Source organism: Carcharodon carcharias, chromosome 10 (assembly GCF_017639515.1).
Source record: "Carcharodon carcharias isolate sCarCar2 chromosome 10, sCarCar2.pri, whole genome shotgun sequence".
NCBI lineage: Eukaryota > Metazoa > Chordata > Chondrichthyes > Lamniformes > Lamnidae > Carcharodon > Carcharodon carcharias.
Window position 1 is genome coordinate 62,093,042 of NC_054476.1, and position 25,131 is coordinate 62,118,172.

The following is a 25,131-nucleotide window of genomic DNA, read 5'->3' on the forward strand; positions in this document are numbered from 1 at the left end:
TTGACTGATTCCTGCTAGTGACAGCAGCTCTGCTACCATTCTCCATCTCTCTTACTCAAACAATGCACTGGAAAGGGTCAACTTACCCGCTTTTCCCTCCTCCAAACAGCATTATGTATGGTGACTCCATTATTTGGCAAAGTACCCGGATTTAATTATGGTGCAATTCTGAGACAAAAAGACCAAGAAAATCCCTGATTCAATCTCTGTACTGTTAGGAACATAGGAAATAGGAGCAGGAGTAGGCCATTCGGCCCCTCAAGCCTGCTCTGCCATTCAACTAGATCATGGCTGATCTTCTACCTCATACCCATTTCCCCAGCCTCTTCCTGTATGCCTTTATTCCCTCAGAGACTGAAAATCTGTCAATCTCATCCTTAAATATATCAATTATCGATTTAAAAAACTAAATGTAGAAATGGTGGTTCTGCAAGGCAATTCAATTTTCCCTTCCTCCTACATCCTGGAGGTTTTAAGACCCAATCATTGCAGCACTTGAGCAACCACTTTTGGATTTACTTTGACTGTTCTTCTTTTCTTTTCAACATTGGTGGCACTTAGGCCTTGACAAATTCACAACTATAAAGGAGACATCACAGCGATATAGGCTGCTACTCCTGACACAATTGTCTGACTCAACCACATGGAAGTAAAATTCTAGTTGTTGTTCTACATCTACAGCAGTCATAAGAAAGAAGACAACCTTATGTTCTTGACTTAAAATCTTAAAATCAAAAGAATAAATAGCTCCTACTCACACTCATCTTCTGTTTTTTAGCAGCACTGTGGGGAGAATGAGACAGAGATTCACAATGAGACAGACAAACACAGAGTGAGGGGAACAACCAGAGCCAAGATTTTTCACAATTATTGCGATGGGAGGGATCGGTAAGCTATGAGAATGTGACTTCAATGGATCTCCTGACAGATTAGCAAGACAAGTTTACAGATGAGACATTTGGGTTCTAGAATTCCTTGTCAACTTGGTGGATAAATGCGCCACCCAGTATGTTATTACATTCTGAAGGCAGAGAAAATTCATTGTTCAACGCCAGTCTGCTGAATTAGCTCTTTGCTTGAGTAACTGTTGGAGGCACCAAACGATCCGCAGTATTCCTAGGCCAGGGTTCCCATTTCAGATCAAAAGTCTATGAGTGTCATCCTTCTGCTACAGGACACGAGGCCTCCCTAGGTGCAAACACTGTGTGCTCCGAGTTTCCCTCACTCCCACCGTGATACACCTAGTCCTAGGTGGTATTTTTTTTGCCTCTTTACAGTGGCATGGCACAGTTTGGAAGCAGTAATGGGTATCACCTCTGTTCTACCACTTCATGCCATACATAATGGTGACAAAGTTTTCCCCAAAACATTTTCTTTAAATTTCTTCCCCATCCCTTCTGAAGATGTTAACTCTTGTTCTGGGTGCAGTTATGTGGACAAATAACCATCATCTATGCGGGGGCCTACTCCTTCTAGCACTGAAAACCCAGGTACTGCAGAATTGAATTTTGCAGCCCAAATTTTCCACCTTTGAAACTATTTTTGAAACTATATAAAATAAACTTTATTCTCACTTTGATAACCTGATTCCTATCTCTTCATTTCTCACAATTAAGTGGTTTAGCTGGCACCAATTTCTTACCATTTCTGTGGTGGTTTTGGACTGGTTTGTGATGATCTGGAGCTTCGATCTGAGCGATTAAATGTCCTTCCTTCCTTTGTCTCTGTGTCACCACTCTGGTCCACAGCTGTCGATTGTGCATTCTCTGATCTCAGCACCCTCTCTGCCACATCTTTTTAAAAATATAAACTTTGGTTTGTTTAGACTACCCATTTCAGTCTTAGAAAAATAAGCTTAAAATTAAATTCATTAGAATTAATTAATAAAAGCACATACTTCAAGATGTACTGCAAACACTTAAGACTGTTAACCTAAATGTTGAACTCTGTCAGGTCATTAGATTCGTGCAGGATAGCTGATGAGATCCATCTCAAAGAATAAATAAAACCACAGCTCGAGATAGGAACAGATGACAAAGGCACTTTAATGCATGTTAACCCAAGCATCCAGAAAATAAAGAACTATTGCAACATCCAATTGTACCTTGATCAATTTTTGAGGTTTTCATCTCCAGCCATTCCACATGTTGATCATACTTTGTGCAAGAAGTTCTATCAGATGTCATTCCATATATCTACCCATTGGCAATTTGAATCTAAGCTCCGTCCCATTGGCATTGCATTCAAGTATTGCTGACGTTTCATGTTTTCCATACTATTTAATATCTTGTGATATACAGTTGCCATTAAGACCAAGGAATTCTGATTTTTCCTGTCTTTCCTCACATCTGAGTTCTCTGATTTTTGGGGTCAGGGGAGTGACTATGCTCTCCACCATTTCCAGGTTTTGAATTTTTCCCTTTTATCTTAAGCGATCAAACCTGGACATAATACTCATGGTGCAGTCTAACTCAAACACTTAAGTTTCACTATAAGCATTTCAGACATTGGCACGTTTATGCAGCAATACTGTTCAGCATTCTACGTTTTGATATGGCTTGATGTTAACTGCAAGTCTACAAACAAGCCAGGAGTTTAAACTTCATTTTTAGTTATTGCTACACTTTTCTCAAATTCCTTTGCCCATTTTTTTCTCTTCTTGATGCACTGCAGGAATTCACCAAGGCTCCTTAGACAGCACCTTCCAAACTCACGACCACTAATATTTAGAAGGATAAGGGCAGCAGATGCATGGGAACACCACCACCTGGAGGTTCCCCTCCAAGTCACTCACAGTCCTGACTTGGAAATATATCACCGTTGCTGGGTCAAAATCCTAAAACTCCCTCTAACAGCACTGTGGGTGTACCTACACCACATAGACTACAGTGGTTCAAGAAGGTGCTCACCACCACCTTCTCAAGGGAAACTAGGGTTGGGCAATAAATACTGGCCCAACCAGCGAAGCCCACATCCCGTGAATGAATTAAAAACTGTGGCAGGGTGGGGAAGTGGCTGTGCAACATTTTGAAAGGTACATCATGTGAAGCAGCCTTGATGAAAAAGCCTCTTATGCTACATTTGCAGAAGTCTGCTGTGTCCAGCAACTAAAGTTGTGTTAAAGGTCTTTGGAAGTCCAGTAGGTGCTGTGGCAACCTTACTGGACTGCTTATTTAAACTTAAAATCTATTTTGAACTGTTACCTTAAAGGTGGTGTGTAGTTGGAAGTCAGGTTAAGTTGGAATTTTGAGATTTGTTCTGATATCAAGTAACTGTAATCTTATGTGTGTGTTTGATTTTTTTAAACAAATGTTTTAATTTAATTTTTTAAAATCTCTGAAGTTGTTAGCGGACTCATTACTTTGGTATTCAGTGCACAAATCTTCTTGTAACAAATACAAATTGCAAAACCATTGTGATAGTGTGGCCAAGTCTCCCTTGTGGATTTGTTCTGCCTGGCACATATCACCTGCCACATCATAACAGTCCCCTATGATCTAAAGTGCCTTGTTTTCTTCCCAATATCTATGTAAATAGTAACATGACCAAGGGATCATAACAGAGAATTAAATTCAATACAATAGCTTCAAGAATGTATCACGTTCTGTCATGTACATTTTCCCCTCCAAATGGTAGACTGAACAAACTATTACTGAATCAAGACATAGGCTTTGAACTAATACTTGGTTTTATTTATGTAAGATGCATGAATGAATAGTCAACAGTTTTGATATAGTGGGATATACATTTCCTTATTCTCCTTAGTATTGGATTCGGAGTCTAGATGGAGTTTCTTTAGGGTTTGCCTATTACCCTATGAATGCTGCCATAGACGGTTATTTGTAAAAACCATTCTTGTTTATTTACAGATCAATATACATCTCAGTCCTCTAGACCAGGTCTTACTTCTGCTTCCCACCAAATTTCAGTCTCTTAGCCATGTGACATTGCATCAAAGTTACATCAGTATCAGGTGTTCCTAATGTTAATCCTTTACATCTCCCCGCAAGTCTTTATCCCTGTTATGACCAATGAAGTTGGTAAAGCAGAGTTATTTAAAAATCCCAGAGGGAAACTTTAAACAACTATCATAACCTATAATTTTAAGTGTTATGTTTGAGATGACTCTAAACTCAGGAATCAGACCATCAGTTCTCAAGGTTTTACTTTAAACTAAATGAAACATTTTATTAATTTACACAGGTTAAAAATATACATGGCTACAAATTACTACCATCATAGTTTTTAACAAATTTCAAATAATCTCCATTCCACTAAGGCGACAGCACCCCACAGACTTAACCAAACACTAGACAAAGCATTTCCCCTTATGAATTCAAAACCTATGGAGCCAGTTGGAGGCTTACTGCTGCCTTTTGATCTTACATTGCCTCTGCTCTGCACACCCGAAAACTGCTGAAGTTATACCTACCATGCCCATTGAATGTTAATTCTCATTGTATCAACAACTTCTGAACTAAACCTCTCTAACAATGAAACCCCATTCATTGTACCAATTTTATTTGCAATATAAACATTTTACTTGGTGGCTGCTAGATAGGCATCAAGTTTTCATCCCACTTCTTGAATGCTGTATTCAAAAAATGCAAATGCACGCTATCTCTCTTACATACCAAAACTAGTACATATCAAAGCATCCAGCCTAGCTGGCTTTAATTCAATTAAGACACACCCACAGACTAAACCTCTATTTTAAAAGAAAAATATTTTCTAATAATATTATATACATTAATAGCTTCATGACAATCCCAACTATATACATCCTCCTACAATTCCCCCTAAAGTCTCAGACTTCACAGGGTTAGCTCTGTGGTGCTTTGACCAATCTCCCTGATCTGATCCTGATTTAATTTTAAGGTTGAGGACGAACTACACTCTCTTGTCATTCAATAGGAGTGTCTTCCACCTTGATGGTTGTAGAGTTTCTGGTTAAATCCACTGGGATTTAAATAATATGTCCAAAGTTCCACTGGTTTCCTTCCCAGTGATATCAAGGCTCCTTGGTTCCTTCTGATATTTCCCTGATCTGGCTCAACTCTATAAGATCTCAGTTGTGAAGCTCTTTCTTTAACAGTGCCTTCTTTCTGTTGACCTCGTATCCACACTCTCTCCCTGGGCTGTAGCACTTTCAACTCTCGTGCTCTGTGCTGAAGTTGAAATTATGAGCTTGACTGTCTCTTTGTTGTCCCTGATGCTTCCTAACTTTCTGAGATCATGTTAGGTTGTAGTGATTGTTGTAGAGCTGGAGTTGTATTCGCAGCCATCTTCCCATCAATAGTTCTGATGGTGAGAACCTGTTTTTTAGCGGTGAAGTTCTGTCGTTAAGAAGGGTTAAGTTCATGGCCAGGATTTTCCATTCCGAGCCTAAGTCCTGTTGTGGGGGCGGGAACTGAGCGTTTCCCACCATAGAGCTCAGTGGGAATTTGCATCAAATCGTGCTGGGCTCATTAATTATGCAGTCAGGGGTCTCCTGACGTATTGTACGGTAGGGCGGGATGGATGTCATATCCGGGCGCTATATTTAAAAGGCGCCTGGGCATCAACTTCTCTATTGTGAACTCACCATGGAGGAGGAGATCCCAGGTAGTGTTGGCTCCCAGGTTCAGCAATGCTTCCCTTAATGTGCTGCTCAACACAGTGGAGGCCAGGAGGGGTGTCCTGTACCCCAAGGATAGAAGAAGGATGCCGAGCCATGTGACTAACCCTGCATGGGAGGAAGATGCCAGGGTGGTCAGTGCCCATGGCCTCCACCGGAGGACTGCCCTGTTGTACCAGAAATGGATGAATGACCTCATCTTTGCTGCCAGGGTAAGTGAACCCTTAATTGCTCACATTCAGTTTACTGAATGGTAAAGGGCTCAAGGGCCTCAGTGGCAAGGACACCATTCTTGTGGCCCATGCATAAAATTGATAAAGTGATGCCTCATAGACCCACTGCAATCCATCTAGTCTGCAGATAGAGAGGCCACTGCAGGTCCCTGACCCTTCCACTGAGAGCTCAGATCCTGTCTGGGGGTTGGTGGGGATGGGGGGTGGTGGGGGGGAAGGGGCTTAGGCACCAGCAAGCACTGCTAATGACATGCTTCTGTGAGCTTTATCCTTCTATCTCATGGGTTCACCACTCTGGTGAGTGCTGCCCCATAACCCTTGTGAACAACCTGCAGTCACATGGTACCCAATCTAGTGGGTTATTTGTAAGAGTGGAAGAATGAAAGAGATACCTGAAACCCAATTGCTCTCAACTCCACCTTGTCTCTTTGCACAGGGAATGTTATGGAACAACAGGAGAGAGACAGAGAGAGAAAAGACAGGAAGGGGCCCGCTTGAACTAAAGAACCTTGCAGAGTTTGAGGAGTGGGCAGCCCAGTTGGCAGCGGAGGAACCGGACTGAGACTGTCCAGATGGAGAGGTCAGTGGGCAGCCTCCATCCAGTACAATCTATGCATAATGTAGTCACATAGAAACCTAAGGGTCATGTGTTCCTCCATGTTGGAGGTAGCTCATCCAGTCATTCGCTCTCCCCTGTCTCAATTACAGGTGCCAGCAGGAAGAGGAGAAGGCCAGAAGAGGAAACCTTGTCCAGCAGTAGAGGACCAAGGACGTTGGGGAAGAGGAAGAAAGTGCAACTGGAAAACCGTCACAGCAGTCATCAGCTCCCTCCACCAGCCCAGAGACACAAACCTCAGTGGGTACTGATCTAGTTTAGACCATAAGCAATAGGAGCAGAAATTAGGCCATTCGGCCCATCGAGTCTGCTCCACCATTCAATCATGGCTGATAAATTTCTCAACCCCATTCTCCTGCCTTCTCCCCGTAACCTTTGATCCCCTTACCAATCAAGAACCTAACTACCTCGGTCTTAAACACACTCAATTACCTGGCCTCCACAGCCTTCTGTGGCAATGAATTCCATAGATTCACCACTCTCTGGCTAAAGAAGTTTCTCCCCATCTCTGTTTTAAAAGGTCTTCCCTTTACTCTGAGGCTGTGCCCTCAGGTCCTAGTCTCTCCTACTAATGGAAACATCTTCCCCACGTCCACTCTATCCAGGCCTTTCAGTATTCTGTAAGTTTCAATCAGATCCCCTCTCATCCTTCTAAACTCCATCGAGTATAGACTCAGAGTCCTCAAACGTTCCTCATATGTTAACCCTTTCATTCCTGGGATCGTTCTCGTGAACCTCCTCTGGACCCTGTCCAGGGCCAGCACATCCTTCCTGAGATATGGGGCCAAAAATTGCTCACAATATTCTAAATGTGGTCTGACCAGAGCCTTATAAAGCCTCAGCAGCACATCCCTGCTTTTATATTCTAGTCCTCTCAAAATAAATGCCAACATTGCATTTGCCTTCTTAACTACCAATTCAACCTGCAAGTTAACCTTAAGAGAATCCTGGACTAGGACTCCCAAGTCCCTTTGCACTCCAGACTTCTGAATTCTCTCCCCACTTAGAAAATAGTCTATGCCTCTATTCTTCCTATCAAAGTGCATGACCTCACACTTGCCCACGTTGTATTCCATCTGCCACTTCTTTGCCCATTCTCCTAACCTGTCCAATTCCTTCTGAAGCCTCCCCGCCTCCTCAATACTACCTGTCCCTCCACCTATCTTTGTTTAGGCAGGGTCTCACATTCTGGTGGTCACTGCACGGACACATGTCCACAGCAGGAGGAGGCAGGGTCAGTCAGCCAAGCTCACCAGCACTCGGAGGACTGCTGGGGAAGAGGCATCTGTGACATCCAAGTTGGATGATGAGCTTCTGGGATTGGCCTTGCATGTGATGCTGCAGATGCAGCAAGAGACAAGGGAACATCAGGCAGAGATGGCGAAGGCTCTCAACAGTGTGGCATGTGAGGCGGGAGTCTGTCTGCTTGTTCTCTGACGAAGTGGTTCTGCTTCATGAGGAATGCCAAGGAGAACCTCATCTAGCAGAACGCCAATTTTTTGTCAGAAATATGCGCAGACCTGCACTCCACTGCTGTAGCCATGGGTGAGATCTTGTTGTGGCTACGTGTCAGGGGGACAGGGCACCTCAACTTCCCTCCAAGTGCCCCTTCTCCGCAAGATGTCAGGCAGGGGCCCTCGGGCATTCAAAGGATTGGCTGTTGGACACCCCTGGGACCTCTACTCAGGACTCTGAGGGTGTCCAGCCCTTCGGAATCCCCCTTACCTGTGACCCCTTTAGCCTTGTCCTCTGTGACCACAGAGGAAGCAGCTGCCCCACAGCAGGACAGCCAAAGTAACCCAGGGCCCTCCAGGCCTCAGATCTCCAAGGACAGACTCCAAGGTCATTCAAGACAACAAGGCAAATTAGTCACAGGCTGCCTCCATCCCTGCTTGGATGTCGGGGGAGCACCTAAAAAAAAGTGATAAGCGATGAAAGATTAAGAAATGATTTCACACATGGTTTCATGGGTGCACTCTAATTGTTAATGTTCCTATACTTTTGTAAATAAACTACACTTGCCCTTTAATGAGGTCTGATGTGGTTCGTAGTCATGAAGCCTGTGTGCCATTCCCCTTCCATCTCACCCCCAACCACCCCCCACCACCCAACTATCTTCAGGGGGATACCACAGGCTGGGTCCATGTTCCCCAGAATCATGCATGGAGAGGGAAGCAAAGATTTTTGCCAGAGCCCTTGCGAGCCATATGCAAGAAGACACCCGTGCATACTGAGCCTTTGACCTTCATGTGTTCATCTCAGCATTGTCAATACCACGTGCTGGCACTCCCCTTCAGTTGTCCAGTTGAGCTGACCTGCCATTCCACCCACCCCCAATGACCCAACCCCATGCAGCATCTCAAGATCTCCACCTCGAGGCTCTGGGTAGTTGCAAGCGGCCATGGTCCCTGTGACTTTTCGGATAGAGGCCAACACCTTCTAGCTTCCCCTCTGTGATCCATACCCTTCCACCATATCCATAGCGTGACCTTTGACCTCCCACAGTCACCCTACAACCCTCCCCCATTACCCTGCGTACCATGCAGGTGAATGTCCATGTCCCCTACCTTCCCGAGGAGCCCGCCCCCACGACAAGAGACATGCCCCATCCCTAGCCTGCTGATCCCCATAATCCGGCTTTATTTTCATGTCCCCTTCAACAACCATCAGCGTCCCTTCATCCGTCACTGCAGAACCCTCACCCGAACAGCTCCCACTGCGCCCTTTAACCCTCATCACCCCTTCCAATTTCCACTGTATGCCCTCCGGGACTCATCAGTTGACACCACTCCCTCTGAATCCCTTTCCTCTCTTCCCCCCACCCATACCTGCTCACACCTGCATCGCCCCCGTGCCCGTTGACACCTGCACCGCCCCCGTGCCCGTTGACATCTGCACAGCCCCCGTGCCCGTTGACACCTGCACCGCCCCTGTGCCCGTTGACACCTGCACCGCCCCCGTGCCCGTTGACACCTGCACCGCCCCCGTGCCCGTTCACACCAACACTGCCCGCATGCCTGTTCACACCTGCAACACCCCCCCCATGCCCATTCACACTTGCGCACATCTCCATGCCCGTTCCTACCTGCACACCATCTACCCTCCTGCCCACACTCCACTACTGCCCTTTTCACCCTCCCTATCCACACACCTCACCCATTCTACGACCCCCGCAGCATCTCTCACCTTCCCCTGCCAACTCCAACATCCCCCACCCCTCATTAGGCCTCCACATCTGCCCCACCTCTTCATTTCTCTCCTCCCCGTCTAAACACCTCCACCCATCCTGCACAAACCATTGCCACCCGACAACACCTCACGCAGTTGACCACTTACAGCATGAAGATCCACGTCCCAGAAGCTCTTGCGGCACGAGGATCCATGTCCCGGAAGCGCCTGCGATGTGAGGATTCACGTCCCGGACACTCCTGCGGCACGAGGATCCATGTCCCGGAAGCGCCTGCGACGTGAGGATCCATGTCCCGGAAACTCCTGCGGCACGAGGATCCATGTCCCAGAAGCTCCTGCGACGCGAGGATCCACGTCCCGGAAGCTCCTGCAGCGCGAGGATCCACGTCCCGGAAGGCCCTTTGGCACGAGGATCCATGTCCCAGAAACTCCTGCGGCACGAGGATCCACGTCCCGGAAGCTCCTGCGGCACGAGGATCCACGTCCCGGAAGCTCCTGCGGCACGAGGATCCACATCCCGGAAACTCCTTCGGCACGAGGATCCACGTCCCGGAAGGCCCTTCGGCACGAGGATCCATGTCCCGGAAGCTCCTGCGGCACGAGGATCCACGTCCCGGAAGCTCCTGCAGCACGAGGATCCACGTCCCGGAAGCTCCTGCAGCGCGAGGATCCACTTCCCGGAAGCTCCTGCAGCACGAGGATCTACGTCCCGGAAGGCCCTTTGGCACGAGGATCCATGTCCCAGAAGCTCCACCCACTCATTGCTGCACGTGGTGTTCCAGGATCCACGGTCACCGGAGGCCTCAATCTTCTACTCTCCACAAGCAGCCCCAGGCTTTCTTCCAGATGATTCCTGACATGTCCACACCACATTGTTCCAGTGTGACGTCCCGCTGGTGGCGCAGATAATTGGATGGGAGGCGGGGACAATTACGGTCAGGGCTTCATCTGCATCCCATTAACGGGATAAAAAATGGCTTCACGCTAGCCTCTGACAGGAATGGCAGCCCACCATGACAGGCGGGAGCGAACGTTCCCATAGTCATTTTCAGTGGAAACCAATTTTTCAGCTTCCACCATATTGCCACCCCCCACCTGCCATTACACCCGCTGCTGTTGGAAACGGAAAATCCCGGCCAACAGCTTGATTACATACGAACATACAAATTAGCTGCAAGATAGGCCACTCGGCCCCTTGAGCCTGCGCCGCCATTCAATAAGACCATGGCTGATCTGATTTCTCCACTTTCCGGCCTACCCCCTATAATCTTTCACTGCCCTATTTATCAAGAACCTACCTACCTCTGCCTCAAAAATATTCAAAGACTCTGCTTCCACCACCTTTTGAGGATGAGAGTTGCAAAGACTCATGACCATCTATGAGAAAAAAATTCTCATCTCTGCTTTAAATGGGCAACCCCTTATTTTTAAACTGTGTCCCCTGGTTCTAGATTCTCCAACAAAAGGAAACATGCTTCCCACATCCACCCTGTCAAGACCCCTCAGGATCTTATATGTTTCAGTCAAGTCACCTTGTATTGCTCTAAATTCCAGCAAATACAAGCCTAGCCTGTCCAATATTTCCTGATAAAACAACCCACCCATTCCAGGTATTAATCTAGTAAACCTTCTCTGAACTGCTTCCAACGCACTTACGTCCTCCCTTAAACAAGGAGACCAGTACAGTACACAGTACTCCAGATGTGGTCTCACCAATGCCCTGTATAAAGTTATAGAGTCATTATGGCAAAGGGGGAGGCCATTCGACCCATTGAGTCCATTCCAGCTCTCTGTACAGCAATCCAGTCAGTCCCAATTCCCACTCTGTTCTCATCATCTAAGTTATTTCCCTGAAGTGCCTATCCAATTTCTTTTGAAGTCATTGACTTCCAACACCCTTGTAGGCAGTGATCTTCAGGTCAGTGCCACTCGCTGCATAAAAAAAGTTCTTCCTCAGATTCTCCCTGTATCTCTTACCTAAAACCTTAAATCTGTGTCCCCTAGTCCTTGTACAATCAGCCAATAAGAAGTTTTTCTTTCTCTATCTTATCTAAACATGTCATAATCCCCTACAGTTCTATCAAATCTCTCTTCGATCTCCTTTGCTCCAAGGAGGACAATCTCCCAGCTTCTCCAACCTAACATTGTAGCTAAATTTCCTCATCCCTGGAACCATTCTGGTAGAGGGAGATGGTAGCACAGTGGTAATATCACTAGACTAGCAACCCAGAGGCCCAGGTCAATGCTCTAAAGTCATGGGTTCAAATCTCACCACTAAATCCGGAATATAAAGTCAGTATCAGTGGCGGTGACCACAAAACCATTGTTGTAAAAAACCCATCTGGTTTCCTTCCTTTATGGAAGGAAATCTGCCATCCTTAACCAGTCTGGCCGACATGTGACTCCAGACCCACAGCAATGTGGTTGACTCCTAACTGCCTTCTGTATCGGCTGAGCAAGCCACTCAGTTCAAGGACAATCAGGGATGGGCAACAAATGCTGGCCTCGTCAATGATGCCCACATCCAAAAAAGAACTTTTAAAAAAACAATCTCCTCTGCACCCTCTCAAGGACCTTCACATCCTTCCTAAAGCGTGGTGACCAGAACTGGACACAGTTCTCCAGCTGTGGCCTAACCAGAACCTTATAAAGGTTCAGCATAACTTCCCTGCTTTTGTACTCAATGCCTCTATTTATGAAGGCCAATATCCTAAGATCCCATATGCTTTGCTAACTACTCTGTCGGTATGTCCTGCCACCTTTAAAGATGTGTGCCCATGAAAACCAGGTCTTTCTGTTCATGCACTTTCTTTGGAACTCAATCTATATTGTTCTCCCTATCTCTTTAGCCAAAATGCATCACATTCTCTACATTAAATTCCACCTGTCACTTGACTGCCCATTCTGTTAATCTATCTATGCCTTGTTAGTATTATTGGCATCATCCTCACTGTTTTGCCACACTTCCAAGTTGGCATCATTGGCAAATTTTGAAATTTTATTTTTTATTCCAAGATCCAAGTCTTTCATATATATCAAAAAAGCAATGGTCCTAGCACTAAAGCTTCTATTACCACTGTCTATCACCCTCCAATCTGAAAAACAACCATTTACCACAACTTCCTGTTCTCTGTCCTTAAGCCAATTTTTTATCCCAGCTGATATTAACCCTGCTATTCCATGAGCCTCAATTTTGTTAACCAGCCTTTTATATGGTACTTTGTCAAGCACTCTCTTAAAATCCATATAGACAACATCCACTGCATTCCCTTCATCAACCTTCTCTGTTACTTCATCAAAAAATTCAATTAAATTCATCAAGCACCATCTGTCTTTAGTGCTGTGATGTTTGCACAGAAATACTATACTCAGCACGTTGAAAAGGAAGGAAGACAGCCAATGAAGTACCTTTGAAGTGTGATCTCTATGGTAATTTCAGAAACATGGCAGCCAATTTGTGCACAGCAAGCTCCCACAAACACCAACAAGATAATGATCAGATGTTCTTATTTTGTGATATTGATTGAATGATAACTATTGGCCAGGGCACCAGTAATAACTCCCCTGTTCTTCTTTAAGTAGTGTCAATGGATCTTTTACATCCACCCAAACAGGCAGATGATGTTTGGGTTTAACATCTCATCTAAAAGATGGCACCTCTGACAGTGCAGCACTCTCTCTGTATCATGCTTAATTTTTGTGCTCAAGCCCTGGAGTGGATCTAGTACCCAGAACCTTGTGATTCAAGAGGCAAGAGTGCCACCAACTAAGCCACACTGACTCTGCAGCACTACTGCACATATATAAACACACGCATGGCCACGGACTAACTGCCTCCAGAATCTCTCACAGCACTATGGGCAGAATTTTACCCCACCCCCCTGTCACAGGTTTCAGCTCCCCTCCCATTCTGAGACTGGACTTCCTCCAATCAACTGAGGGGCGTAAGTCCCAGCTCCATCTCCTTGGAGTATTAAATGGCTGTGGGGCAGGCAGTATTGGCAGTGATGTGTTCGCTGCAGACTTCTCTCGAATACTCAGTAAATGAATCGTATCTCATGAGTCTATGTCTAAAATGTTTAATTCGAGATGGCATTTTTGTAATTTCCTTTGTATTAAGAAGAACATCCAAAGGTTTGTGGCCAGTTTCAATTTTAAATCTTAATCCCATGATATAATCAGAGAATCTCTCGTAGGTCCATGTGGCTGCTAATGCTTCTTTATCTATGGATGCATTCTTCTCTGTGTCCATGAGAGATCCTGAGGCGTAATTAACTGATGGTCTTTGTCCATCTTTTTGAACATGAAACAACATCATGACCAAGTCTGTAGATGATGCGTCTGCTGCTACAATTGTTGGCAATTCTGATTGGTAGTGCACTAGAATTTCTGATGAAATTAAGAGATTTTTGATCTTGTCAAAAGCATTTTGCTGGTCCACGTTCCAGCATTACTGTTGATTTTGTCTCAACAGCTGTCGTAACAGCTTGTTGATTTCCAACAAGTTTGGTAGGAACTTGCCTACTTGATTGACCATCCCAAGGAGCCACTGTAATTCTGCAATGTTTTCAGGCTGTGGGAACTTTCTAATGACCTTGGTTTCCCTAATTCCCAAAGCTTGGACAATATGTCCTAAGAATTTTATCATAGGCTTTGCAAATTCACATTTGTCATTTAATGTCAAACCTGCTTCTTGTAGGACTTTGAGGACTGTTCTTACACAATGGTCATGTTCTCTCTTTAATGAACCATGTATGAGAATGTTGTCCATATGCCATATTGCTCCTTCTTTGTCTTCCAGGGTCAGAGACATTGTTCCTTGGAATATCTCAGGTGCAGAAGCAATTTAAAAAAAAAATTAATTCTCGGGATGTGGGCTTCGCTGGCCAGGCAGCATTTGTTGCCCATCTCTAGTTGCCCTTCAGAAGGTGGTGGTGAGCTGCCTTCTTGAACTGCTGCAGTCCATGCAGTGCTGTTAGGAAGGGAGTTCCAGGATTTTGACCCAGCGACAGTGAAGGAACAGTGAGATATTTCTAAGTCAGGATGGTATGTGGCTTGGAGGGGAACTTCTAGGTGGTGGAGTTCCCATCTATCTGCTGCCCTTGTCCTTCTAGCTGGTAGTGGTTATGGATTTGAAAGGTGATGCCTAAGGAGCCTTGGTGAATTCCTGCAGTGCATCTTGTAGATGGTACACACTGCTGCTACTGTGCATCGATGGCGGAGAGAATGAAAGTTTCTGGATGTGGTGCCAATCAAGTGGGCTGCTTTGTCCTGGACGGTGTCAAACTTCTTGAGTGTTGTGGGAGCCGCACTCATCCAGGCAAGTGGGGAGTATTCCATCACACTCATGACTTGTACCTTGTAGATGGTGGACAGGCTTTGGAGAGTCAGGAGGTGAGTTACTCGTCACATTATTCCTAGCCTCTGACCTGCTCTTGTAGCCACAGCATTTATATGGCTAGTCCAGTTCAGTTTCTGGTCAATGGTAACCCCCTATGTTGATTATGGGGGATTCAGTGATGGTAATGCCATTGAACATCAAAGGGCGATGATTGGATTCTCTCTTGTTGGCGATGGTCATTGCCTGACAGTTGTGTGGCGTGAATGTTACTTTCCACTTGTCAGCCCAAGCCCGGATATTGTCCAGGTCTTGCTGCTTTGGATATGGACTGCTTCAGCATTTGAGGAGTTGCAAATGGTGCTGAACATTGTGCAATCATCAGCAAACATCCCCACTTCTGACCTTATGATGGAAGGAAGGTCATTGCGGAAGCAGCTGAAGATGGTTGGGCCTAGGACACTACCCTGAGGAATTCCTGCGGTGACATCCTGGAGCTGAGAGGACTGACCTCCAACAACCACAACCATTTTTCTTTCTGTTTGGTATGACTCCAACCAGCGGAGAGTTTTCCCCCCGATTCCCATTGACTGCAGTTTTGCTAGGGCTCCTTGATGCCATACTCGATCAAATGCAGCCTTGATATCAAGGGCAGTCATTCTCACCTCACCTCAGGAGTTCAGCTCTTTGGTCCATGTTTGAACCAAGGCTGTAATGAGGTCAGGAGCTGAGTGGCCCTGGCAGAATCCAAACATGGCATCAGTGACCAGGCTATTGCTCAGCAAGTGCCACTTGATAGCACTGTTGATGACCCCTTCCATTACTTTACTGATGATCGAGAGTAATTGGGGTGGTAATTGTCTGGGTTGGATTTGTCCTGCTTTTGTGTACAGGACACACGCGAGCAATTTTCCACATAGCCTGGCAGATGCCAGTGTTGTAGCTGTACTGGAACAGCTTGGCTAGTGGTGCGGCAAGTTCTGGAGCACAAATCTTCAGTTCTATTGCTGGAACATTGTCAGAGCCCATAACCTTTGCAGTATCCAGTATCTTCAGCCATTTCTTGATATCATGTCATAAATGATCAGCTGTCCTTTTTTACTATCAGGCAGTTTGATGTTCATTGTTGTTCATGCACAAATTAGTATTATCAAAAAGCAAAGCATGATTTTCTTTAATAAATTTAAAAAAATAAAGTTCAGGATTAAGATTATCAGGTTTTAAGTTACAGCCCAAATGGAACATCTGTGATGCTGGGGACCTCCAGAGGAGGCCGAGATGGACCATCCACTCTGCCCTGAGGGTTATGTGATGTGCTGCTTTCAGTTTTCCTGAGCTTGAAAATAGAGATGGAAATTCATTCCCCAATGCCTCACTGGACTGCTCATCGGCAATTTCATCAACCTTGTAAATGAGCCTCAGTTACAAGCATGCTTTTCTGCTCAGTAAGGATGATTCCTGGTCCTTTATCACATATAGGGATTCCACAATTCCTTTATCCTTGTATCTTAATCTTGTCAAGTGTTGACCTATTACTTTTAAAGGTGTCCCTCCTGGACCTTGCAACTGGATGGAGGATGGCTGTAATGTAATATTTTTAAGCCATTTTACTTCATCAGGTAATACTCGAATACATGCCCCAGTACCTAGCTTGCATTCTGTGCGGTGACCATCAATTTCTAATTTAATGCTTCAATAGTTATTTTCTGTTTTGTTAACTTCTCCTAAGGTGGCTATTTGTTATTTTTGTGGCTCTTCCACTTCTTGGATTTTACTTAGTTTCATTGTTCTCTCTTTCTTCATATGAGCTATTTGTTTAATTCTTTCATGGGATGTGGCTGGCTAGCATTTTTATTGCCCATTCCTAATTGCTCTTGAGAAGATGGTGGTGAGCCACCTTCTTGAACTGCCTCAGTCCATGTGGTATAGGTACACCCACAGTGCTGTTAGGGAGGGAGGAAGTTCCAGGATTTTGACCCAACCACAGTGAAGGAACAGCGATATATTTCCAAGTTAAGATGCTATATGGCTTGAAGGGGAAATTGCAGATGGTGGTGTTCCCATGCATCTGCTGCCCTTGTCCTTCTAGGTGGTAGAGGTCATGGGTTTGGAAGGGACTGCGAAAGGAGTCTTGGTGAGTTTCTGAAATCCATCTTGTAGGTGGTACACCCAGAAATCATCAGTGGTGGATTTTTAATGTGGTGGATAGGGTGCCAATCAAGCAGGCTCCATTGCCCTGGATTGTGTCGAGCTTCTTGATTGTTGTTGGAGATGCACTCATTCAGGCAAGTGAAGAGTATTCCATCACGTTCCTGATTTGTGCCTTGTAGATGGTGAATCAGGAGGTGAGTTACTTGCCACACAATTCCCTGCTTTTGTAGCCACAGTATTTATACAGCTGGTCCAGTTTAGTTTCTGGTCAATACTAACCTCCAGGATGTTGATAGTGAGGGATTCAACAATGGTAATGCCATTGAATATCAAGGGGAGAAGGTTGGATTCTCTCAAGTTGGAAATGGTCATTGCCTGGCACTTCTGTGGTGCAAATGTTACTGTTGGAGCTTTGGATCCTGCTTGTGTAGGGTTTTCCCATCACACCAAGAGCATCTCAAGATGGCATTTGGTACACTTTTTCCAATTTCGCGGGCTTTTGCTTCACTGTGTTTTCTCTTTTCTGTCTGATATATTAAATGGCTTCATTTATTTTTCTCCAAGGGACATCACTTTCCCCATGAACAACCAACCTGTTTAGCTTCCTAAGCTGAATCTGTCACACTATTTGCCCTGGCTTTAAGTTAAATCTTACCTCATTTGCAAAAGATAAGATAGGATTTTATCCAAGATCCCATCCACTATATAATGGCATATTATTTCATCTCTGGAGGATTCTGTTGTCACAATTCCCTACAAGTCTGTACAGGTCATTTATAAATGAATCCATGGACTCGCCTGGTTTTTGCCTCCTCTTATAAATTTCACTTGCTCAATGATCAAATATTTTTGAGTGTTGAAGTATGAATTGAATACCTGGAAGACTTCCTCGTATGAGCTCAAAGCCTCATCAATACCCTGTCTTGCAATAATGTCATCTGCTATGACCCCTGCTGCATAGAGTAAAGTACTGACCGGAACTTTCTGGTCCTTCTTAGGCAAATCTGAAGCTGTTCTGTATCTGGAGAATCTCTTCCTCTAATTGTCACAGTGTTGAGTATGTTGCTAGCCTTCAGCACTTCAGAATGGTTCAGGGAGTGGCAATGTCGAGCTTACCCTAAGCACTGGATCTATTGCTGCTCCAGATGTTTGGCTTTTTGACTGTGGTCTGTCCTCACTGCTGATAGGACTCTGGGTCTGTGTGGCTGCTTGCATCTGCAGCACCCACGATGCTCCATTCTCAGGTGAGTCTTCAATCTTTTTTCCTGTCTTCCAAGCATTCAGAGGTATCTCAGGTGTGCAGTTTTCCCTTGGAGTTTTTCTGGGCCTTTCCAGTCTGTCTGTTGCCACCATGTTTAAGGTGGTGCATATAAACAGTCGACAGAAATCATCAGCTGCCACCATGTTTCATCTTGGGTTGAGATCTGAATGGGGTTTCTTTAGGGTTTGCCTGTTACCCTAAGAATGCTGCCATGGACCGTTATTCGAAAAAAAAACATTCTTGTATATTTGCAGATAGATATACATCTCAGCACACTACACGAAATGCTTCCCAGCAGATCGCAGTCTCTTAGTTATGTGACATTGCGTCACAGTTACATCAGAGTTATATCAGTTATCAGATGTTCCTAATGTTAACCCTTTTACTCTACAAGTGTATAAAAGAAAAATGCAACTTGATCTTTCTCTAAATAAGGACCTTAAAACAAAAAAAACACACCAAACACACAGCAATGCGGTTAACACTTAACTACCTTCTGAAATGGCCTCGCAAGCCACCCAGGCAAGTGAAACCTCTATGACAAAGTATAATATTACTCCCGGTGATGGTGCTGAACTGCTGACCCTCTGATTGGGCCGGAAGCTCTTGGGGTGGGCCACCATCCTTACCAGAACAATGGTCCTGGTGGCCATCACTTAAAGGGTACCACAGGCCAAATGCAGCCACGGGTTCCGCTGCTTACCAAAGCAGGGTCACCCCTACCTCCTCACCCCACTTCCGGCCATGCTGCCACTGAAAAATCCCAGCCAGACTGTTGACTTAACGCCCCTCCCTCAATATTTCACCAGGGTAACTTCAGGTTATGACTTTACACCCTGGTAGAGGACTCAAACATACAACCTTCTGATCTAGGTACAATAGTACCGACTATTGAAACAGGTTGTCAGATCTTGAAGAATAATCTGAGGCAGCAATCACTTGGGAAGTACGGCAGAGTCGAAAAGATGTAGGTTAATGGCCTTGTGATGCTGTGAGTCCCAAGTCTAAATATTTTCAAATACACTGAAGTACTTTGACAGCTACCCCAACTGAGTCCAGATAATTCATCCAGATTAGGTATACAACCTAGGATCTTTGCAGCTTTTATGATTCCTTCTCATATTGGACAGAAAATGATCAAACATAGCCTTTCAGCAACTCAACTTTTGGCTGTTTTACAAAGAAAACATTATTGCCCCAAATCCAGATTTTATGATATTACAGACCATAGTAAAGAGCTGAATGCCACTCAAAGAGACCACAAGTGTTAGTCATTGATGTATAACAATATTAATGTAGAACTCTTTCATAATTCTCAAAGTGGTAGCAGTCAAATATGGAAATACAACTATAAATATGCACATACACAAGCATATCCTTATACACCCCTAGTTACCTGACATTAAGCTCTGCTGGAGAAGACTGTCTGTTGCAGGTGATCTGAGCAACTCCAGAAGGTTGCACATCTCCTTCCTGAAATTTCACAGCAAAGTAGCAATGAGATTCTGAGTTCAAACAAATTTTGTGCCATTTGTATACTTCTCATTTGTGTTGGCCAGTACCTTTAGAACATATGCTGCTTCTTTCTTTGTGTGCTATTTCCATCAACTGATTGGGCACAAAATCATGAAAATATCACATGAGAAGGGGGTTCCAATGTATTGTCAGGGTTATGCTGTTCCTCATTCTTGTCATTTCAGAGCTATAAGAGCCAGCTCAGAATTTGCCAGATTTTTTTTTTATTCATTCAAGGAATGTGGGCATTGCTGGCTAGACCAGCATTTATTGCCCATCCCTAATTGCCATTGAGAGGTGCTGGTGAGCTGCCTTCTTGAACCACTGCAGTCTCTGTGGTGTAGGTACACCCACAGTGCTTTTAGGGAGGGAGTTCCAGGATTTTGACCCAGCGACAGTGAAGGAACAGCAATATGTTTCCAAGTTTGGTTGATGAATGGGTTGGAGGGGAACTTCCGTGTGTTCCCATCTATCTGCTGCCCCTGTCCTATGAGAGGTAGTGGTCATGGGTTCGGAAGGTGCTTTCAAAGAAGCCTTGGTGAATTCTTGCAGTGCATCTGGTACACATTGCTGCCACTGTGCATCGGTGATGGAGGGAGTGTGTTTGTGGAAAGGGCGCCAATCAAGCGGGCTGCTTTGCCCTGGATGGTGCCAAGCCTTTTGATTGTAGTTGGAGCTGCACTCATCCTGGCAAAGGGAGCGTGTTCCATCACACTCCTGACTTGTGTCCTGTAGATTGTGGACAGGCTTTGGGGAGTCAGGAGATGAGTTACTTGCCGCAGGATTCCTAGCCTATGACTGCTCTTGTATCCAGTACTTATGTGGCCAGTCCAGTTCAGTTTCTGGTCAATAGTAACCCCCAGGAGGTTGATAGTGAGGGATTCAGCAAAGGTAATGCCATTGAATGTCAAGGGGCGACGGATAGATTCTCCCTTGTTGTAGATGGTCATTGCCTACCACTTGTCCAGGTCTTAGTGCATTTGGACATGGATTGCTTCAGTATCTGAGGAGTTGTGAATGATGCTGAACATTGTACAATCATTAGCAAACATCCCCATTTCTGACCTTATGATGGAAAGAAGGTCATTGATGAAGCAGCTGAGGATGGTTGGGCCTAGGACACTACCCTGAGGAACTCCTGCAGTTATGTCCTGGAACTGAGATGACTGACCTCCAACAACCACAACCATCTATCTTTGTGGGAGGTATGACTCCAACCAGTGGAGAGATTTCCCCTAATACTCATTGACTCCAGCTATGTTAGGGCTCCTTGATGCCATACTCGGTCAAATGCAGCCTTGATGTCAAGGGCAGTCACTCTCACCTCACCTCTGGAGTTCAGCTCTTTTGTTCATGTTTGAACCAAGGCTGCATTGAGGTCAGGAGCTGAGTGGCCCTGGTGGAACCCAATCTGAGTGTCAGTGAGCAGGTTATTGCTAAACAAGTGCCGCTTGATAGCACTGTTGATGACCCCTTCCATCTCTTTACTGATGATTGAGAGTAGACTGGTGAGGTGGTAATTGTCTGGGTTGGATTTGTCCTGCTTTTTGATTTCAGGACAAATCTGGGCAATTTTCCAAATTGCTGGGTAGATGCCAGTGTTGTAGCTGTACCAGATCAGCTTGGCTACGGGCGCAGCAAGTTCTGGAGCATAAGTCTTCTGTACTATTGCCAGAATATTGTCAGGGTCCATAGTCTTTGCAGTATCCAGTGCCTTTAGCCATTTCTTGATATCACGTGGAGTGGATCGAATTGGCTGAAGTCTGGCATCTGTGATGCTGAGGACCTCTGGAAGAGGCCAAGATGAATCATCCACTTTGCATTTCCGGCTCAAGATTGTTGGGAAGACTTCTGCCTTGTCTTTTGCACCGATGTGTTAGGCTCCCTCATCATTGAGGGTGGGGATATTTGTGGAGTCTCCTCCTCCAGTGAGTTGTTTAATTGTCCACCAACATTCACGGTTGGATGTGGCAGGACTGCAGAGCTTAGATTTTATCCCTTGGTTGCTGCTTACGCTGTTTGACATGCAAGTAGTCCTGTGTTGTAGCTTCACAGGTTGACAGCTCATTTTTAGGTATGCCTGGTACTGCTCTTGGCATGCCCTCCTGCACTCTTCACTGAACCAGGGTTGATCCCTGGTTTGGTGGTAATGGTAGTGTGGGGGATATGATGAGCCATGAGGTTACAGATTGTTGAGTACAATTCTGCTGCTGCTGGTGGCCCACAGCACCTCATGGATGCCCAGTCTTGATCTGTTCGAAATCTATCCCATTTAGCATCATGGTAGTGGCACACAACACAATGGAGGGTATCCTCAATGTGAAGATAGGACTTGGTCTCCACATGGACTGTGCGGTGGTCACTGCTACTGATGCTGTCATGGACAGATGTATCTGCAGCAGGCAGCTTAGTGAGGATAAGGTCACGTATGTTTTTTCCCTTTTGTTGGTTTCTTCACCACCTGCCACAGACCCAGTGTAGCAGCTACGTCCTTTAGGACTCAACCAGCTCAGTCAATAGAGGTGCTACAGGTGATGGACATTGAAGTAGTACATTTCTCACCTTTGCCGCCCTCAGTGCTTCCTCCAAGTGGTATTCAACATGGAGGAGCACTGATTCATCAGCTGGTGTGGGGCGGGGGGGGGGGGGGGGGGGGGGGGTGTGTGTGCAGTCTGTGGTAATCAGCAGGGAGTTTCCTTGTCCATGCTTGACCTGATGCCATGAGACTCATTGGGGTCTGGAGCTGATGTTGAGGACTCCTCGGGTAACTCCTTCCTCACTGTATACTACTGTGCCGCCACCTCTGCTGGGTCTCTCCTGCCGGTGGGACTGGACATAGCCAGGCATGGTAATGGTGGTGTCTGGGACATTGTCTATAAAGTATAATTCCATGAGTATAACTATGTCAGGTTGTTGCTTGACTGGTCTGTGAGACAGTTCTCCCAATTTTGGCACAAGCCCCCAGATGTTAGTCAGGAGGACTTTGCAGGGTCAACAGGGCTGAGTTTGCCATTATAAGTTCAGGTGCCTAGGTAGATGCCAGGTGGTCCGTCCAGTTTCATTCCTTTGAGACTTTTTAGTGGTTTGATACAACTGGGTGACTTGCTAGGCCATTTCAGAGGGCGTTTGAGAGTCAACCACATTGCTGTGGGTCTGGAGTCACATGTAGGCCAGACCAGGTAAGGATGGCAGATTTCTTTCCCTAAAGGGCATTAGTAAACCAGGTGGGTTTTTACCACAATCGACAATGGTTTCATGGTCAACATTAGACTTTTAATTCCTGATTTTTATTGAAATTTCATCTGCCATGGTAGGATTCAAACCAGTGTCCCTGGAGCATTATGCTGGGAGTCTGGATTACTGGTCTATGCCACTGAGTATGGGAGTGGCCTCTGAGTAGTCCATCCTTGGGGGTCTGGTGAAGAAGGTGGATTCCATCCAGATACCCTAACTTTCAAAGCCTATTTTAGAGTGGGCACTCCTGGCAGCTGAAGGAAATGTTCCTTTCAAGTACACATTCAAATGTCATCATGCATGGACAATTTGCATCAAGGTCAGTCTAAACCTATAATAGAGTTTATGCATAACTGGGAACACACTGTAAGATGGAACTTCAATCTAGAACAAAACTTGATCAGTCTGGGATATAGGACATCTGGCAAATTCTGAGCTGGTTCTCAAAGCTCGAAATGACAAGAATGAGAAGCAACATAATCTTGACAATACACTGGAACCCCCTTCTCATGTGATATTTTCATTCCCAAACTCCTTAGTTATATTGCTTAGACTATCAGGGTTGCTGAATTTGTGTCACTTGCGCGAAATATCATGATGTTGTGTCTGCATGTATCTCTTCTGGAAATTGGGGAAAGATTATTTCAACTCATATTACTTACACCACTCTTTCAGAAACAAAGCCACGGGTGAAAATGCACTTTCAAAGGGTACAAACTCTTCATTTACTTAACCCATGAGGGAGGCTAGGAATCATACGAGGAATAACTCACCTCCTGATTCCCCAAAGTCTGTACACCATCTACAAGGTACAAGTCAGGGGTATGATGGAATACTCTCCACTTGCCTGGATGAGTGCAGCCCCCACAACACTCAAGAAGCTTGACACCATCCAGGACAAGGCAGCTTGCTTGATTGGCACCATATCCACAAACATTCACTCCTTCCACCATCGACGCACAGTAGCAGCAGTGTGTACCATCTACAAGCTGCACTGCAGAATTTCACAAAGACTCCTTCAACAGCACCTTCAAAACCCACGACCACTACTATCTAGAAGGACAAGGGTGGCAGATAGATGGGAACATCATCACATGGAAGTTCCCCTCCAAGTCACTCACCATCCTGACTTGGAAATATATTGCTGTTCCTTCACTGTCGCTGGGTCAAAATCCTGGAACTCCCTCCCTAACAGCACTGTGGGTGCACCTAGACCACATGGACTGCAGCATTTCAAGAAGGCAGCTCATCACCACCTTCACAAGGGCAATTAGGGATGGACAATGTATGCTGGCATAGTCAGTAAGGCCCACATCCCCTGAATGAACAAAAAAAAAATTTAAAAATCCCAGAGGTCAATGGTCTCACTCAGCCACAGAGTAGACACCTCCATTTCTCTGCTGAGCTGAATTCAATCCTGGATCTCACTGGAGAAAATAATTTTAAAATTATTATCCCACTCAACCTTCATGTCTAATTATCTTAGTTCTAGCACACATAGCTAAAAGCTAAGATGGCAAATCTGGCATTAAACATCTGCCTTCTCCTTCACTGATGTGAGAGGTATGATCCTCTATTGTAGTTAGCCACAATTACTCACTCGTGCAGTTCCTGTAGCTGGGCAAGCTGGAGATTGTGCTCTTTTATCAAAAGCTGCACTTCTTCCTCAGAAACCAAATTCTGAAAAAAAGGAGGAAAATATAATAGATTAACTTCATCGCGTTGAGTGTTAGACTAAAATGTTGGTTCAAGTCTAGCCCTGACTGATGAGTTGATGTGTTTGAGTTTGACTATGAAGAGTCTTTCCAGTACTAACATACCTTATGTACATGAGAAGGAAACAAAATAATGGACACGTGGGAGTGAGTGGCAGGTTGGAATCTAATTGAGGGTTCAGCTGATTTTGACATTGACAATAGTATACAGTAAGACACTGTTTTGGCAGACTGTTCAACTGTGGAGTGCATCAGAATCAAG

At 45.2% G+C, this 25,131-nt stretch overlaps 1 protein-coding gene across 12 annotated transcripts in view; it reads right to left on the minus strand.

Annotated features, from left to right (window-relative positions):
• The window catches only part of LOC121283204, a 106,361-nt gene that overhangs the window by 20,617 nt on the left and 60,613 nt on the right, over nt 1-25,131 (minus strand). For 10 of the 12 annotated variants that reach the window (XM_041197469.1, XM_041197467.1, XM_041197465.1 and 7 more), the window contains 4 exons: nt 24,755-24,834; nt 19,802-19,878; nt 1,643-1,793; nt 759-783 (listed from right to left, as the gene is read on the minus strand). In XM_041197469.1, coding sequence (XP_041053403.1) covers nt 759-783; nt 1,643-1,793; nt 19,802-19,878; nt 24,755-24,834 — 333 coding nt within the window. Of the gene's footprint in view, nt 1-86; nt 169-758; nt 784-1,642; nt 1,794-19,801; nt 19,879-24,754; nt 24,835-25,131 lie in introns of all 12 variants that reach the window. The other 2 variants (XM_041197472.1, XM_041197474.1) reach the window with 2 other exon arrangements.